At 31.3% G+C, this 18,770-nt stretch overlaps 1 protein-coding gene across 2 annotated transcripts in view; it reads left to right on the forward strand.

The window, feature by feature from the left end:
• LOC112451794 (sodium/calcium exchanger 2-like) overlaps positions 1 to 18,770 on the forward strand; it is a 44,539-nt gene that overhangs the window by 10,448 nt on the left and 15,321 nt on the right. For both annotated transcript variants that reach the window (XM_025011764.1, XM_025011699.1), the window contains exon 3: positions 10,493 to 10,584. In XM_025011764.1, the coding sequence (XP_024867532.1) occupies positions 10,493 to 10,584 (92 nt within the window). The remainder of the gene's footprint in view (positions 1 to 10,492; positions 10,585 to 18,770) is intronic.

Raw genomic sequence — 18,770 nt, forward strand, 5'->3', positions numbered from 1 at the left:
TTTTAAAAATTAACAGAGAAATACTCGTGCCTGACTAATATTACCCGGGCTTACTAGAAACGCGCGCGAAAACTGCACTGTATTGAGGTCACTAGGTAATTCGCGTTTGCACGAAACGTGCGATTTTACATTTACGACCTTATTAGGCATTTTTCCTATGTCTTTACCTTGTTTCTCCTCCGCGTATGAGTTAACGATAAAATTATTGCCGGTAGCATTTGTGATAAAATTTACCGATCGCGATGCTGAAAAATATCGCAAGAACGTGCTAAGATTGCATGCGCTAACATTAGTCAGACAATTTTAAGGAGATCGAAAAATTTATTTATATATTATATACAGAAATATATTGAAATTAATGCATGGGCATTTGAAAATGTATTAAAATTTTCTTTACTCTCTCTTTCATAATTATGTCATCATTTATATCTACTTCCATATATTTCCGAGGATTTTTACTCAACGTTACATAAAAATCATATTTTCAGAGCTCGCTAAATTGATCTTTATCTTATTGTTAGCTATAAAAACGCGATGATAAAAATATGTAGTTCCGTTTTAAAAAATACCAATGAAATCTCGAAGAATATAAGCATGAGTAAATTTTTTTGCTTATTATAATATTTGTTTCTTCGAAAGAAATAACATTTTCCTTTAACATACTTGTATTTCGTCGAAGACAAATAAGAGGAGACAAATAAGGTGCGTAGATTAGGTGGACCCTGTCTATGTGTGTGTGTGTGTGTGTGTGTGTGTATTTCTAATTGTTTTTATTATATTAAGACGATAATATTTACTTGTTACACATGGAGCAGAAAGGCATCCATTATCGGGGCTACGTGGTGGATTTTGATGGGCTTGAAAATCTCTCAAATGTGATTTTAACTTCACCATTCCATTAGCTACTGTTTTGCTAAGTGTCTGTCATTTCATTTCTGCCATTTTCATTTTGCTTAATATAAATGATCGAGATGACCGACCACATTGCTTAATGTCCTATTAATTTTGGCAACAGATCTTCATTGCTTTTTACATGTGCAGTTTCTAAAAATGATCTGTTCATCAGACTGCCTGTTACATTAATGTAAATCTATAACTTTTTAGGACAACTTGTACTTTAAGAAATATTATCTGTCATGTAATCTCTCTGGAAGCTCCGGGTAAATTTTGTACTGCCTCCTTAAAACTTTCAAATATATTTTGGACGATTTTAGTACTTTTGCGTGTAGAACAACGAAAGAAATCGATTTACGCAAAAAAGATATGTGGTTTTATACAAAAGTGCAAATTAATTGTGCTGCTAAAAACTATTTCTCTTTTCGGTATGATTTTAACGATCAATGTTGAATGCATAATTGATTGTATAATTTTTACCCAGTCCCATAAATACTATCTGTTTTTTTTCAAGTACCGAATCCTTTTTATTATATCTTGCGCAATATTCGTGAGAGAGCGTGAGAGGATTTTTTTTTCATTTGATTGTTAGAACAAGTGTACTTATGTAGTGCAATTTGATCGTGAATAGTGCGGGGATGCAGTGTAGTGCGTTCCAGGGGCTTCCTACCCCGTCATTAGCTCATTTATGGGTTCGTGCGATATTCGTGTCGCGATGTCGAATTTTATGCCTCGTTGTTTTCATTCCGTCAATGAAAACAACGAGGCAATGAACAGCCTGAGGTAAATTATCTCCTAAATTAATTTGTCCCAGACTGTATGTCAAAAACATACATTTCGTGCGTGGTCCACTTTCCTATATCTATAAAGAGTGTTTCTAGAAAGTCGGTAGTTGACAGATTTAAAAGAATAATAGATCTGGTTAAATTAAAAAATTTTGTCAAGTATTATCATTTGTATTCGGCGACGTCTTTTTAAGGCTCTAGGCGTCGATTTCTATTGAACATTATTAATAGTTGCGCATTCTCTTCTTTGACATAAGAATGTGCAATGTAAGCTCAATCTGAGCTCAATCATTTCGTTTACTATATATAGCTATATCTTTATATGGAAGTCCTCTATATGTACATCTTTATATTCTCTAAAATTTACTGTATTTAAAATTGTGGCGTCATGATTTTTTAAAATTAATTACTTAGCCGAATTATGCTTATAGACTGTGAAACGGGTGTGAATGAAGGGTGCGGGATTAAATAAATGTTTGCGATACATTATGTGCCGAGGGCTACGTGAATAAATACGGAAGTGTACTTCCGCTTTGGAGAGAATTGCCTTGATTGCCAGAACAATACTCAGCATTTGAGTAAATAGCCATGCATGCATTAAACGGAATAATTCAATAATACTTGAATGGAATTTTTCCTCTCGCTGTATTTAATATGCTGCAGTTTCGAGAAAAATTTGGAAATTTTTTCCGTTAAAAAAAGAATTTGCAGAAGTGCATTTATAATTTATATATCAAATTATTGTAAGTTTAGAAACAATAATGCTTTAAAGATATGTGTCTCAATACACATAGAATATATCAAAGATTCTGAAGTCGAAAATGCTCATTATTGCTGAACCGTTTAAAAAATATATTTTGTAAAATAGGCATAATGCGTCAAGCTAAGTTATACCTCTATAATCTTTTATAACTTCCAAAATTTTCGTTTTAACTCTTTTTATAATTGAAATAATTTTATAGCTTTATGTCTTTTATCTTAAATGTTTAAGACACTTTCAGAGTAAACTCTTTAATTTAGATTAAAAAAATCGAAGAATTTATTAAGAATACAATGGTTATCAAAAATTAAACTTTTATCTTTTCCACTATAAAACTTGAATAGAAATATGTAACAAACATTTGTATATTAAAAATGCAATGATTAAACTCTTCGGATGCTTTTCAATTCCATGCATAAATCGGATACCTACGTATATTTATCCCAGAAATTTTGGGTTTTACATAACTCATTATACACATACGTTTGCAAAATGTTACGATTTTACACGTGGTTCATACTCTGTGTATATAGCATAATGAAGACATTATGCGGCGGCGCGCATATTGTAGCAAGAGATGGATACAATACAGTTGAAATTTAACTTCGGCTGAAGCTTGCAATTTGGTACTTTTGTGACAAATTTATGATAAAACTGTGCAATTATTCGCATTTCGCGAGCATTCAAATTTCGCCATTGATTCAACGAAATCGTATAGCGTTTGATAAAAATGAATGGAAGTTCAATCATATAGCGCAATACATTATAATGTCAGTTAATAAATCATATTTAATAGTATAGCACTATGTGTTGTAAGATTATATTTGACAAAATATAATAATAATTAAATACAATCCTATAAATAAAAAATAATTCTCAATCGCTTATAAATCAAAAACCATATTATTTATTTCTCATTAAAAAAAAAAATAATTCTAAATTTATCAAAGTATCTGTTTTTCTTTCAAATGGGTCTCATATATTGCGACATCGCGTCTTTTGTAAACACGGTTATTTACTTTATCCTCGCTGCTCTTTTCCCTTTTTTCAAAAAGAAAATTTTCCGCTTCAAAAAATAGTCACGAATACTCGGCACTCGGTGACACACAATTTCCTGCAAATCCTTTTACTACTAGGAATTTGTAAAGAAATATATAACCGGATATCAACCGTTCGATATCAGCCAGATTCGGATGGCATTCGAGTTTCGGATGAGAAATAAGACGAATAGAGAACGAGAGACGCCGATGCTCCATTCCTTGGAAAACCGGCGGATTACCTGTGCATTCTAAAACTCCGAGTGGAAAATAGACTGACCGATTTTTTTCAACGAAATAAAAAAACTAGAATATTTGTATTTGTATTGCTCGAGTATACAAGCGAGAATATCCTATACACAACAATACAGATTTAAAAAATATATAAATGTTAAAAAGATGATATATATATTGAAAACTTAAAGAACAGCTAATATCTAATATCAGATATTCAAGTAAATAAGATTATTAAAATGTGAATACCTTCTGCGATATTTCTTATTTGAAATATTTTATTATCTATATTTTTACATAAGAATTAAATGAAATATTTGCTATTTCTACCTTAATTTATAAAATAAGGAATCGATTTATTAAAAAAAAATAAATAAAATAAATGCAAGTCTTCTATTACCGAAAACAAAAACTGCTCCTATTTTTGACAAAATCAATTTTTCGGTTTATGTTAATCAGACTTTTTTTTGCATGGTTTGATGATTACTATCTGTCTCCTCTTTTCCATTTTTCTTAAATACTCTGTGTATTTGATTCTAAGTAAAATCGACGTGAGTATTATGCACGTTATGCAATTTGTATCAGTATCAAGCGAAGTTATTTACCTGTCATATTATTTTCTTCTCTCTAAGATCGAGGATACTTCCAAACCTGATATGTCTATGCACCCTTAAATCTTGTGCCGCATGCGTTCATTATCGTTAGATACCGGGCGCGACTGAAGAAGCTATAAATAAGTGAATTTTCCTCTTCAAGGAAAGAGATCAGTGTTTATCAAGCAGTAACGTAAGACCTCATTGTAACGGGTAGAGGTCGATCGATTTAACGTGCGTACAGGCTTAAATGGATATTCTAACGCTATTTATAGTTAGACCTTCTCCCGCCGGCGCTCATCCGTGTCTCAACTATATGGAAACTGCTTATCTGTCCTCGATAAAGTGCGCTGCGTTATCATTGCGTTATCAGTTATCACGCCTTCATCGGTGTCATTTTTGAAACTTGAGAGTTAATTTAATCTGGCCTGTCATTACGGCCACCACGTGGGCAGTAATTAATTTAACTTATAACGGAAGTGTCAGTCGGTTGCCAGGAATAGCTGTCGGTTATTTAACTCAGCGATGTTATTTAAATTCATGTAAATCATCAGCTTTTAATGATCTCTCATATTCTGGTGTGATATATTTTATGCATACATGTTATACAAAAATCGCTAGGCTTTAGCACGATATTTAAATGTATATAAATAAAATCTAAATTTTTGGAATTTCGTTCAAAAATATCTAAATCTTCAATATTTTAAATCGTTGACTAATAAGAATTTTTTATAGAAACATGGCTAAGAGTAATACTGCCAAGTTATTTATTATATTATTTATCAAATCCATAGATATACAAAAGAATATACCATGTTTACTAAGATTTAGAAGTTTCGGGTTTGATCAGCCTTTGAACAATATAGGTATCACGGTTGTTTAACTGATCTTTCATTAAGTTCAAGCAAAAATTAAAATACATCAATTTACATTACTGAGATATTGTTGACTTAGCACGCATAATCGGAGTAAATTTTGAAAATATTTAAAATCAAATATCGAGTGATAATTAAATCTTTAACAAAATAAGGGAAAGGTCTATGTTGGAAAATGCTATTTGTGGGACCCTTCTCTCTCGTATTTTACCGTAAAAAATGGATAAAACAATTCCGTTTAGGAAGAGCATTTATTGAAGATTGCGTCACGATAGGCTTACAGAAACAGAGAAGCAAAGAAAAAGTATTGTAAAGAAAGAAATATTGGAAGACAGGTGGTTAAATAAAAACCAAGAAATTAGCAGCAAGACGTGTGTCATAAAAAGATACAGCGTTTTGGATTCTGATAAATCTAACATAAATAAAGTCAGCTCAGCAAACTTCTTTTGGCAGTTCAAAACGAATAGCAAGTGAGATGTTGCAGTGAGCTTTTATTCCTTGAGAAGGTCGAGAGAAAGAAGTTATTGAATCCATTGTTATCGGGGGAGGCGAAGCTACGGCATTTATCGTGATCCTCTATCAAAATGAAAATCTATGGAATGACATCACCTGACGTCCACCAAAGCTCAAGAAAGCAAAGGTGACACAGTTTCAAAAGGAGGAAGATTTTCTGAGAAGATTTTCCGAGATCCTTCTGATTGATTTTAAAGAACGCAACACCAGACAGGAGAATACGTCTTTTTAATGCATTACACTGCAAATCGAAGTGTGTTATTTTTACATGCATAAACGTCTAAAAATAACACATTAGACTAAAGCTTTTTTTTACATGTTTCTTTACGTGTTAAATTACGTCATTTAACACATAATCGTATTAAATTAAAAGTTAATACGTTCAATCGTGTTAAATGACGTGATTTAAAACGGCAAGAAATGTGTAAGAAGAGTTTCAGCTAAAATAACATTTGGATTTGCAGTGTAGTTAGAAGATGTCATTAAAGAAAAACAAGGTAGCAATGTGATCATGTACACATTAATTTTAGGAAAGGTTGCGATTTGACAATGTAGTTTCAAGGAATCTACACCTTACAACCTTGACCTGGCCCCTTGTTCTTAAAATTAAAATTTATGAAGGAAACATTTGATGAAGAAGCACAGTCTGTAATTTCGGTATATTTTGAAGGAAAGAATTCGGACTATTTTTATAAGGGTACGAGAAATGTTAATAAAATGTTGTAATAAATGCATCGAAATACAAGATTATATTAAAAAAAAGAAAAGGAATTGTTGATTTTCCTCTAGTCAAATCAGACTGAAAACTTTAATTAGAACTTTTGAACCTTACACTACATATAGAAGAAGATTCAGAAATGGTTAGACGTTAATGAATTGTCGGTGAACAAACAGTCTATTTTGTTGCGACACGTTGGATCCAATTAATTTTCTGAAGTAAATAGAACATTGTCAAGTTGTGTGGGCTCGTGCATGCGTACGTGCATGCGCACAAATAATCTGTTTTTTTCTCTCTTAAACACTATTGCGCCTTGGCATCGCTTCGAGCGTATGAGTTCGGAAATTGCTGTTATGCTCGTTATGTTGTTACTTTGGCTCTCACACAGGGTGATCGGATCAATCTCGTAGCATGGGCGTCGGCATTGGCATCGTCGAAGAAAAGCTTTTCGCTTATTTCTCTCGAACGTTGCATTTGGCTTTCAACGTACATTTTCTCATACACACGCGTTTATATAAGAATAGATAAAGTTATTAAAGTTATTAAACAAAAAAACAAAACAAATCATTTCTAATTGATAAGAGAGATAAAACGTGATGTTTTTCACGTTTAAAAGATTAAATCTGCCACTGATGTCATATTAAATCTCTTTTCTTCGCCGAGGGTGAGAACCCTTCTTATTCCCCTTCTCGCCTCGCATGAGCAACTCAATTCGCATCTCATGCAAGAACGGTTAAAGTAAACGACATTTTATTTCGTACGCCTCGATGATGGCTCCGAAATATATCTTTTATTAAAGTTCACTCGCATTGGGGATGTTTTTAGGGGTGACAGATGTGAATTATCTCTTGTCAGATAGGAATAAAGAAATAAAGAATTGGGCTCTCTCTAGAGTATTCCAAATATAACAACCTATGTCTTATAAATATAATTATTATAAAATATATTTTAAGAAATTAAATTCGTTATTTTTATTGGTTGTTATATTTAATATTTACTGTTTAATGTATTAATATCATTAATTTATATTGCAATATATATATTCTTATTTTTAATTATAATTTATAAAGTATCTATTCCATATATGAAGATTGGTAGAAGTAAAATTTCAATTATTGTATATGCCATTTTATGATTATCCAAACAGTATTGTTAATTCATAGACTACTTTCAGCTTTTTTCCAGATAGGCTTTATTACCAGGCTTGTTAAAGCGAAAGAATTTATTTCAGTAAGACGTGATCAACTTACATGTTGTAATACAATTTGCCTCAAGACTTTAAGACCTTCAACATAAAGGATCGGTTAATCGCGTTAGACGATATCTCGAACTATTAAAAGCATTACGCTGCTTTCCGCAGTCATTTGTAGTTAACTCGCAATTAAGCGCGAACTCGGCGTTGCTCTGGATTCGTAGATTAATAAATCACATCCGCCATTTCTCCCCGCCGAGAATAATCGATGTGATTTGTTTATGTCGGATATAATGATGCGATTTTACACGGCAGGCAGTTTCAAAGTCGCATCGTTAATATGACATCAAAAAATCTCCGCTCCTTGGGGTTGCCGTTAAATATTGACGGCAATTTTTTAAAGACTAAAGGGGAATTCCAGCAGAAATTAAGATTTAAAATTCAGGAAGAAATTATGACATTCTTAATCTTACCTTTTCATTTAACATTGAAAAATCAAGAGGAAATTATGACACTCTTAATCTTTAATCTTTCATCTTCTCGTTTGGAATTGTCAGAGGCGAGAGTCTACGATCTTTTGAAAAACTAAACATACAAATATAAATAAAGGTCAGGCTCGTATGTATCAAACAATAAAACAAAGGTTACCAGCCAATAACGAGCAACAGATTGTTAAAATTCAAAAAGATAAAAAAGATATGTTGTTACAAACAATTGTTAAAATGGGACGTTTCGGCAACACCATGCCTTCCTCAGCCATAACCCATTGTAAGCCAGAAACGTCCCATTTTAACAATTGTTTGTAACAATATATCTTTTTGAATTTTAACAATCTCTTGCTCGTTATTGGCCGGTAACCTTTATTTTATTGTTTAAACATACAAAGCTGTAATTTACACTTCTCTGGAAATCTCTCTCTTTCTCTCTGATTGTCATGTTGAAGAGTATCCCATTGAAACAGATTCGCAATAAAGCGAAAGGGATAGTCGCATGCATGGTATAAATGAACGCGGATTAAGTCTCGCGTGCAACGGTGCTTCACTGTCAAGATAACAAGCATTAGTTGGTTTAATTATAACGCCGCTAAATGAAGTTCTCCGCCTTAACGAGCTTTCGTTCCGTTGCACTTGTATAGTTTCATATTACTGCCCGACTACATGTTATGAAATCTCGACACATGCTAATGCTATACATAACTGATATCTCAGCTAATTTCTCACGTGTGGCATTCTCGAAGGAATTATTCAGGGATATTTGCGATACTCCAGAAACTTATTTACTTTTGTAAAGGAAATTGTTCTATTTTATTATACAGAAAAGGATCAACTATTTTTTTATTGTGCGAAACAAGTCGCTTAAATATAACTAACGTTTTTTAATCTATTCAGCTTTCTTTCAGAGTTTTGTTCTCCGTTTTAAATAAAACATTTGTAGCAATATAATTTTCATAAATACTCTATTTTATTGTTGCGTGAACTAGCTATGCACAATACTAAATCAATTTTTTTTTACTACTAGTTTCTTTTTTTTAAATATGGAAATTTGATTAATTAATAGCTATATTCAATTAATATCAAACTCGCGTGTTTGAATCTTATTAACTATATGCTACCTGAAAGTTTATTAACAGAATTTATAACAAGATTGTTTATATGAAGTAGCGTGACATATCGATGTGTGCCTATGACATATGTTTGACATTTTCATGTTGTTTTACACGTGTTATCTGTGGACAAAATAGCTCGGTAAGCTTAATACTCTATTTCTTACAGTTTCTTTAATAGATATGCGTTACAGAAAATAATAAATAAGTAACAAATTAACTGATTTATTGTATCCGCGATTATTATTACACTTTTATAATTTGAAAAGATAGAAAGATGTTAATAATTAATTATAATGAAAATGACAAAATCAATTTATTGAGCAATCTCTTGTTCTGCTTTATAAATAATATTACATCACAGAACAGTATAAGCGTATCGGAATAGTAACAATTTATTAAGATTCCACATTGTTCATCATGTTTTACGTCAGCGTGAATTTTGATCAAATCTATCCAGCTGCGAGTGTCTTGCGTATCAAAAGGTATTTCCGTTTTCAATGAAAATTGATTACTATCCCGTCGAGACTGTACTAGTAACAATGTAGAAAATAGTACGTTTCCCAGAAGAAGTCTTCAATTATGCCTCCTGACGCTAATGTGCGCCTGCAAGTTGTACAGTTATCCGATACTTAATTATCCAAAGTAATAAATCGATTTCCGCGGCGTTGTCCCGTCGTTCGTATAGTTCGAAACAGTATGAGACAGTTCGCGTTTAATATCGTTTGATGTCTTTTAACGTCTCCAATGAATTACATAACATAATTACGAGAACTGAATCCGGATAAAGTTCTGAAAACGGTCCCCCTCCGATTTCGATAAAATTTTGTGAAAAACTTCGTTTTGGGTTAAAATAAAAGAAAATAAGAGAGAGAGAAAGAGAGGGAGGAGGGGGAGGGGGGACAGATGGTGCCACGCAACGTTCAATCGCTTATGAGTTTAATTCCAAGCATTCCGACAGGCCTTCAATTAATCATAGAATTGTTGGTAAAATATTTATCTATTGCAAGAAAACAGGAAGCACAGAGTTATGCAGCAAAAGCTTAATTTAGGCACAATAATTTGAGCAATTTAGGCACAAAGCTTAATTTAGGCAGTATGGCACAATAATTTGAAAAAAAAAAAGACATATTATGATTGGTGCCTGACTGTTGGTTCACTCTGTATATACATGTATAAGTATATAAATACTCTGTTAAGCACACACATATATATTTTTTCTTTGTATATTCGCTATTTTTACATGCTATTTCCAACATTGTTTTAAACTATTCTGTAATTGTTTCAGAAAAGTTATCAACCTGGAAATCATCGAAGAGGATTCTTACGAGAAGGATGCTCTTTTCTATGTCGAATTGGGCGAGCCCTTGCTGCAAGGAGGTGATTAAGTTTTTTAATTCGGGATTTCCCGATACACTTTAAAAATCGTTATGACACTTTTCCCTTCTTTTTCTATACAGGATCAGACATTTAAATCGGTTATGCAAAACAAAAAAGCTCCTCAGAAAAAGTTAAAAATTTGCAGTCAATGAAGCGAACATAATAAAAACAATAATTTATAGGACATGCAGATAAATTATTTTAATGCAATCGCCATAAGTATTTCAGTTGCTTCTTTTAGAATAAAAAATTCTGTAATAAGAAAGATATATTAGGAGATAATATTGTATTCATTTTTTCTTCGAGGAGCTTTTTTGCGCGCTTGTAAGAAAACTCAATGTTCAAATTTAAATGCCTTATTTTTGTCTACCTATATATGAGCGAAATAAGAAGCAAAATCTCGGTTCGAACTTTCGGCATTTGATTTTGATAGCGCCGTCACTTGCTTACGTTGTTCTTTTCACTCGATCCGATGCAATTTTTGCTGATACGAACTTCGGCGGAAGACCTTTCAGTCTTCTGACGAGGATAAATGTAATGGGAAAACTTTGAATCTAACAGAAACATCACGTGAAAACTTATCTATTTTTCGGCAATCATGTTTGATAGCAATAAAAATGTGAGTTGTAACATTTAATAAATGTGCATAGATATGTCAAAATTGAAATAATTTTAATAACGAGCACCCAATATTTACAAGAAGAACTGTTATAATATTTATTTAAAAAGAACAATAGAAAGAACATAATTCTTAACACTGTATCTGCGTTATAAACGACTTTTATTTGCCTACAAGTATCTCAGTTTAGTTTTGAAAAAAGCTATAATCCAAAGAAGCTTTAATAAATTACGGAATAGTCTCATAGGGTAATACCAATAGGTATGATATTGAGAAGAAAAAAGAAAAAAAAAGGTAAATATTGATCGATAAAAGCATGAACGTGACGATTGGCGACGCTATTAAAATTAATCGCGATTAATTATATGATTAAATCGATACATATTTCACGATAAGAACGCTGACGACTTGTTCTTGATGAAAATTGATTTCCACGTGTCTCTTCATGCATGTGTCACGCGCTGGTTCTCTGCCTGGATCCGTCATAATTGAACGTAAGTCTTGAATAAACGGACATTTTGCGCTTGTCCAAATTCTTCTTTCTTGCGCATCAAATTAGTCCTGCGCTGATTGATTGATTAATTGTCACAGTAGTACGTACCCATTTTAATACAGATTTAATATAGGATTTTTTATTCCCTATGAATTTTATCATTTCGTGATATTTTCAGGAATTTTACAGCAAAACCAGAAAAAGGAACAAATATTTTTTATAATTGTTAATATGTATAATATATAGATATATATATGTATTAATTAATATTATGAAATTTGTCTTAACCATTTTATGAATATTCTGATTTTGGTTATGTTGCTTTTTAATATCTAAACATTTTTATTGTTTTGTATTTTTTAATATAAATGTTAAAATAATAATGTATAAATTGTACAAATTTGTCACTAAATCGACCTTTTATGTTTAATTAATTTAATAGACATTTGTAATTAGATTTAAAAAAATATATATATTGTTTTTCATTAATAATTTTTTAATAATAATACAAAAATAATCTTTTTTCTCTTTAGTCTGGATAAAGAAATTAAGTTTTATTTATTTAGTTATTTATCTTACATAAAATCTGAAACACAGGCTTAAGACAGTCAGGTAACGTCCGCTGTAGTGCTTCCCCATAATTATTAATGGCTTTGCCATAACACAAGGCTTCATTCATAATAATTAGTAGAATAGAACAGTTCTTGAAATATAGTAGATCGCTTATTTAGCTAAAAAAAGAAACTAAAACAAACTAAAATAAAGACGCAAAGATAGTGTCATTTACTGGTTTTTCTTATTATACTCTTGAAATGCGTGAGCGATTAATTGACGAATGTGCACATAATTCCTGCAGACTTTTGCAATACTATATAACTGCATTAACAATTCTGCCTTAACCTCCGTGATTATTCATGATTCAGATTTGTAACAACGAATTACATATTTTTTAATTACATCTTTTATGCCAACTCAGTTTATAAATGTTATATACAGCGTGCCGCTTTTAACACGTCACCATTCAAAATATTTTTGTTATTTTTAATGGAAAGGTCTTAAGAAGAAGTTGTACGCACACAGTTTCAAAGGGTAGATATTATATTGTATAATAATAGCTTGCTAAATACGAGGGTCGTTCAATAAGTCCTTAGAAAATTGTACACGAAAAATGTTCTAAGGACTTATTGAACGACCCTCGTACCTTTTGATGTTTGCTGTAATATGACGTTAATAAAAGTATAAAGGTATGAAAGTATGAAAGTATGATTTCATTTACAGAAATAGCATGAAATCTAAAAGGGTATAATCTTCAACTAAATAAATCGTTATAACTATAATATTTATTCTTTTGAAACATATAACTTTTTTCTGAAAGATCTTCCTATTTTTGTTGGAAACATTGAAAATATTTTGATGGTCTCGTTTTAGAGATGAATACCCTATATATTATAGCAACTATTTATTTAACTATATGCAAAGAGACTCACTATATTATGGAAGATACTAAAAATAAAAAAGTTACAAATATTTGTGTCTTTAAAAGCAATAGAGATATCTATGTATATTGTTTTAGACATTTTATTCTGTGTGTGCATACGTAAATTTATATACGCGAAAGAAAGAAGCAGGGAACATTAAAAAAAATAATAATAATACTAAATTATAAATAAATAAATAGCTGAATAGCTAAACCTTCGCTAATAAAATATTAAATATAATAATCTCAAAAACGTGTCTATAAAGTTTATCCAAATGTTAACATCACATAGAACATTCCGCTATTTTTATGAACATTTATGAGCACTTTTTATATCTCACTTGACCTTTTTATTTTAACTCGACACTTCGTTCGGCGTCAACGAAGCTTTTGATCATCGCGTCTTTTTCTCTTCGGCGAATAAAAGCCGTCGTCCGATTTTGTTTCGCGTCCACGCGCAAGTCACGGATTTGCATATTACAAGGCCACGTGAACACGTGCAACGAGCGATGCAATAATGCTCATGCATATGCATCACATATCTAGGATGCACCGGAAATATAAAACTAAAGCTTCTCTTAACTGTATCTTCTCTTTCAATTTGAAAGTCACTTATCCTTATGAAAAACGTTACAAGAAGTTATGATTTCCATCTTACTTTTGCAACATTTTGCTACTAAGTTACGAATCAAGATTCGGTTGAAATAGAGTCCATTCATAAATAATAAAAGATATAACTCTATTTTTTTTCTAAAATTTATAAGTTTCATATTTTTAATCGCTACGTAGAATACAAGTACCTAATTTTTCAGTACTTTTGTTGAGGAAGTGTCAAAAAAGGTACGTTAATGCCTCACGCCAGGTGCACACGTGAGCGACGCACGAGCGATGAGGCCATGTATACTCCGCGATCCATCTCGTTGAGCGGAGGCTCCAATATCGCGGTACCTTGGGTAAAGCGCTAATGCCGGTAGTACTTAAACTTTGAAGATTCATAACTCAGGAAGGTCTTAACGAAAAGGCTTATAACTACTGTTCCGAAAATACTTCAACAACAGCTTAGGTATAAAAATAAGAATGAGGATTAGAAAAGATCATCCGAAAATCATTCCTTTTTTGTCCGTACAAAATTAAGTCTTGCCTGAAATATTTTTTCGAACAATACATTTTCCTTTAGAGATGTTCGAAATGATATATACATATTTACATATTTACAGTATTCTAAAATACGTATAATATAATTCTAAAGAGGAAAATAATACTGCACCAAAATAAAATATTTTAATTTAAGTATACTCCGTTTTCTAAAATATTTACATTTTCAAGTTCCAAAGGCGTGAGGAGTGACGATTGTCAAATTGCGCCATTTGTCTACAATCTCAATTGCACGGCTGACAACTTCAATTGCATATTGAGAGACTATATGAGTTATTGCGCATAAATAATAATTTGAGATACGGATGCATATTTATGCGCAGGCTGCATTGCACACATAAACTTTAGTACATACATGCGCATTGTATTATACCCAACCGTGCACAAAATAATAAAATTACGGTAGCAGTTTGTACACGTTCGTATAATTAATAACATAGTTGCGCTTTGTTGTTAATAACATTATGTTTTTACGAAAATTATTTCAAACATTTTGTGCACGCCATTTTAGTTCACTTCACATGAATAGTTGCAAATTATCTGTGGAATCGTATGTAAATAATATGGTTAATCAATTGTACGGGTTTGGATAGATTTGCAATTTTCCATGCAAAGTGAGGGTTCACCCCAGAGGGAGAAGGTTTGCATAGATTGGTCGTCCGTTGTCTTCAATGAGAAACGAGGTCTATAATTGCACGGTTCCATAGGAATTTTCAACTTTCCACGCCACGCGAATTCAGATGTCATGTCCACCTGCTCTTCATGCATAAGATCTGTCACTTAACCATTTCTAAAACGTGTCTATAACGTAGTGCAATTAAAATACACAATAGAGCTGTATAACGCAAATAAGACACTTTTCTGAACACAAAACAATTAATTTGTCGACAGATTTTTTTAAAAAACGTTCTCTTTTCTATTCTTTTCACAATGCAGCTTTCACATCGTCAAGCGATGATTTTTACTTTTTTAAACATTTGTACAAAAGAATATTAAGCCGCGTGCTTAATATTCTATCAAAATTTAAATAAAATATTTTTTTAAATTAAATATTACGAAAAAGTGTGCAAATACTCTGAAATAATTTTCGCAGTATGCGTAAACAAAAATGTTTGCTTCTGCAAAGCGCTTAAAATAATTATTTTATCAATGTTAAGAATAATACATGTACAATTAACATAATTTTCTTATTTTATGTGTGCAAAGTGATTGTGTACACATCGCATGTGCGTGCGACATGGCTATATATTGTACATGTGTATGTGTGAAGTAAGGTCATGTGTGCAGTGCGATTTGCACGAAACTGCAAACACATCACGCATCGTTATCTGAAATTATTACTTTGCGTAAGTGGACGATATTAAAAAATCAACGTTCAAGCAATTGATTTTTCATAATCGATAATATCTCAGAGATATCAATAATGATCGATTGTGATCTCTTTTTTATAGCTATTTAATACCAAACATAAATAAAATTTAAGAATAACTTTGATCGAGGTTTGATTAATGAACGGTTAAGTCAACAAGCGTAAGTGCTCGCAACAAAATTTCTAGCTATGTAATTCATCATTCTTAATCTAATCTTTCCCTTTGCATGTCAAATTACGAGAGAAATTAATAATTCCATCTACGATAACAAAGTACTATATAAGATATTTCTGGACAAGATGACCGTCAATTAAGTTAATCAGAGTTAAGTTAATCGGTCGAGGTCACTCTGAGGGCTCAGATACAATGAACGGTAATAAGGAACAAGGAATTAAATATAATAAATTAAGAATACGGAATTAACTTTTAATTAATAAGAAAGACATATGCCTTAGTCTACGCTGTACGGTAAAACAATAAATTTATGTATTTGCCACACATTCAATAAAGCCTGCTAACAAAACTTAATAACAACGAATAAAAAAGATCGATATAGAGATTAATTGAATAAAAAAAATTCTCCATCGGGAAAGTAATTAGTTCCTTGACAAAGAAGCATTGGACATTGATTAATCGACTTTTGTCCATCTCTATTTTTGTGCAGTGATGCTTGATAGGCTATCGCTTGTGGGCAATTGAGACTGTCGACAATTGAGATTGTAGACAATGCGACATAAGTGAATTGCAGACGCTATTCGCAATCGTTTTGCAAACAGAGTTCTCGGTTGGGAGCATCTTCAATAATCTTGGATTAAATATATATATCATTAAATTTGTCTTGACAGCGGCTAATCCATAAATAAGAGTACGATGTTTCATTTGATAAAGCAAGTTGAGATAATTTAAGTTACTGAAGGACCTAATATTTTAATTTTTTATTTTTTTAGCATTGTATATCTTTTTATATTTTTACAGTCGCTATCGATATAATAATATACGTATATAATACGAAGGCATTCAATTTTCTTTATTAGTAATTAGTTCTATCACTTTACTGTTTATTTGTAGATTATATATAAAAAATATAAAGTTTGAATATCTCTTATTTTAACTTTTAAATAAATCTTACTTTAATAATTTTAAATGTAAAAACGACGAGAGCAATTTATTTGTGCAATTTATGATGCAAAAAGGCTGTGGTTTTATGATAAAAATTGCTTGTATTACCAAAGTCGAAAATATATTCTATTTTTGAGATATTATTTTTTAGTTTATAATAATTAAACATTTTTTATTGATTTAATTATTGCCATCTAAAAAGCTAAATCCCTTTTTTGAACATTCTATTTAATTAATAGTTAGAAAAATGTACAAACATGATTTTAAAAATTATAATATTATAAATTCATAATAACTTGCATACTATCTGAAAGAATGCATCTTTAAAACTTTAAGCAACATCGTACCCTTTAAATGCGCGTCGAGAGTCTACACGCTTCTCTCGCTTGGAGATACTAAATTTTCGCGTATCTATCTATAAATACCAGCGGAGCTTGCCAAAATCATGTCGGTGTCTCCCGGATCGATGCATATCTAGAGGTGTTCACGATATACTTGAGTAGTAGCAAAGAACCAATAACTCGATTCTTAAGTATTCTTGAAATCGATTATCTTTTAGTAGTAAAATAATCGATGTGTTATCGAATATGTCGAATGCACCTAAAATACTAAATATACTAACGATTGTTTAAAAATTGTACAATATATAATAATATAAAATAGCCTACATCTTTTTGTAGCATTTGTCTTACAATTAAACTAAATCCACACTTTTAACTTGTTATAGAATTATGACACATTTTTGTAATATTTTGTGTAGTTTTCTAGTTTTACATTTATTTTTAAAACCATTTGGATAGCGTGTTGAAATCAGAATAAGAATAATGGAATTAGAATAAGCGAATGCATTTTCCTCGATGGTATTTAATTTTGCATGTTGAAAAATGCTCTTTCTTTATTCTTTCTTTCTTCTCTTTTCTCCTTTTCATGATCGAGCTAATTATTCAACTAATAATTTAAGAGTTCAATGAAAGGGAAGTCGATTAGTCCCCCCTTTCTAGAAAGGGTTGAGGGTGAAGAGTGCTTAAAATGAATCTTGCAGGACGTTAATAGTTTGCGTGATAGAGATCATGAAACCCTGCTAAATATAATGCGAATAATTAATGGTTTTTTACGGCATTCCTGACTTTATTTACTGTTTATGACAAAAGATTATGCGAAAAGTTTTGCAAACACTATAAAATTTGAAGAAAGCTCGTCTTCGATGTCCCTTTTTTGATACTCGTTTAAACGAATTTAGAGGACAAAATCTTCTTCTTAGTACAAAAGCTTTTTTATTGAATGTGTCAATAGTGAAATATTTAATAAAACACAATAATCTAAAGTATCAAGTTTTGGGGGTAAAGTTTCTCCAAGTTTTGTGATATTCCTAAAACTTTCAGATAACCTTTTGTCGTAACTAGTAAATAAAGTTATTCAAGATCACCCAATGGACCACACTGCATATGTAAAATATAAAGCAACTGTAAACTATAATAATTATAAAATAATAACGTAAAAAATGTTGTAATGATATAAGAGAATCTATTTTTAGAAAATTTTCATCATAGGTTAAACATGCGTTTCTCTGACGCGATAATGTATGACTGCGCGAAGTTCTGCGTCAAATATTCCTGTTTAGAATCACTTAGATGTTGGTAAAATAAACTATTTGACAAGCTAGTAAATGTTAAGTGATAGAATTAATAAATGGAAGAGAAAAGTCGTAAAAATATAACCGGATGATCTGCATTACTATCGCATATTAGCTTGCACTATTATTAGGCACGTGCCTACACGTTTGCACTTATTTCTGCATCAATTCAAGGATCGTGAGCAGACGGTTAGAACACGTGTCTGTCACAGTTCTGCACTCTAATTACAAAAATATGTTTACGTCTGATATAAATAATTTATATTTGATACACAACGGATAATAATAAATATGTACCACATATAAATTATATATATAAT

This window comes from Temnothorax curvispinosus, unplaced genomic scaffold (assembly GCF_003070985.1).
Source record: "Temnothorax curvispinosus isolate PA1 unplaced genomic scaffold, ASM307098v1 QBEX01000049.1, whole genome shotgun sequence".
Classification (NCBI taxonomy): Eukaryota; Metazoa; Arthropoda; class Insecta; order Hymenoptera; family Formicidae; genus Temnothorax; species Temnothorax curvispinosus.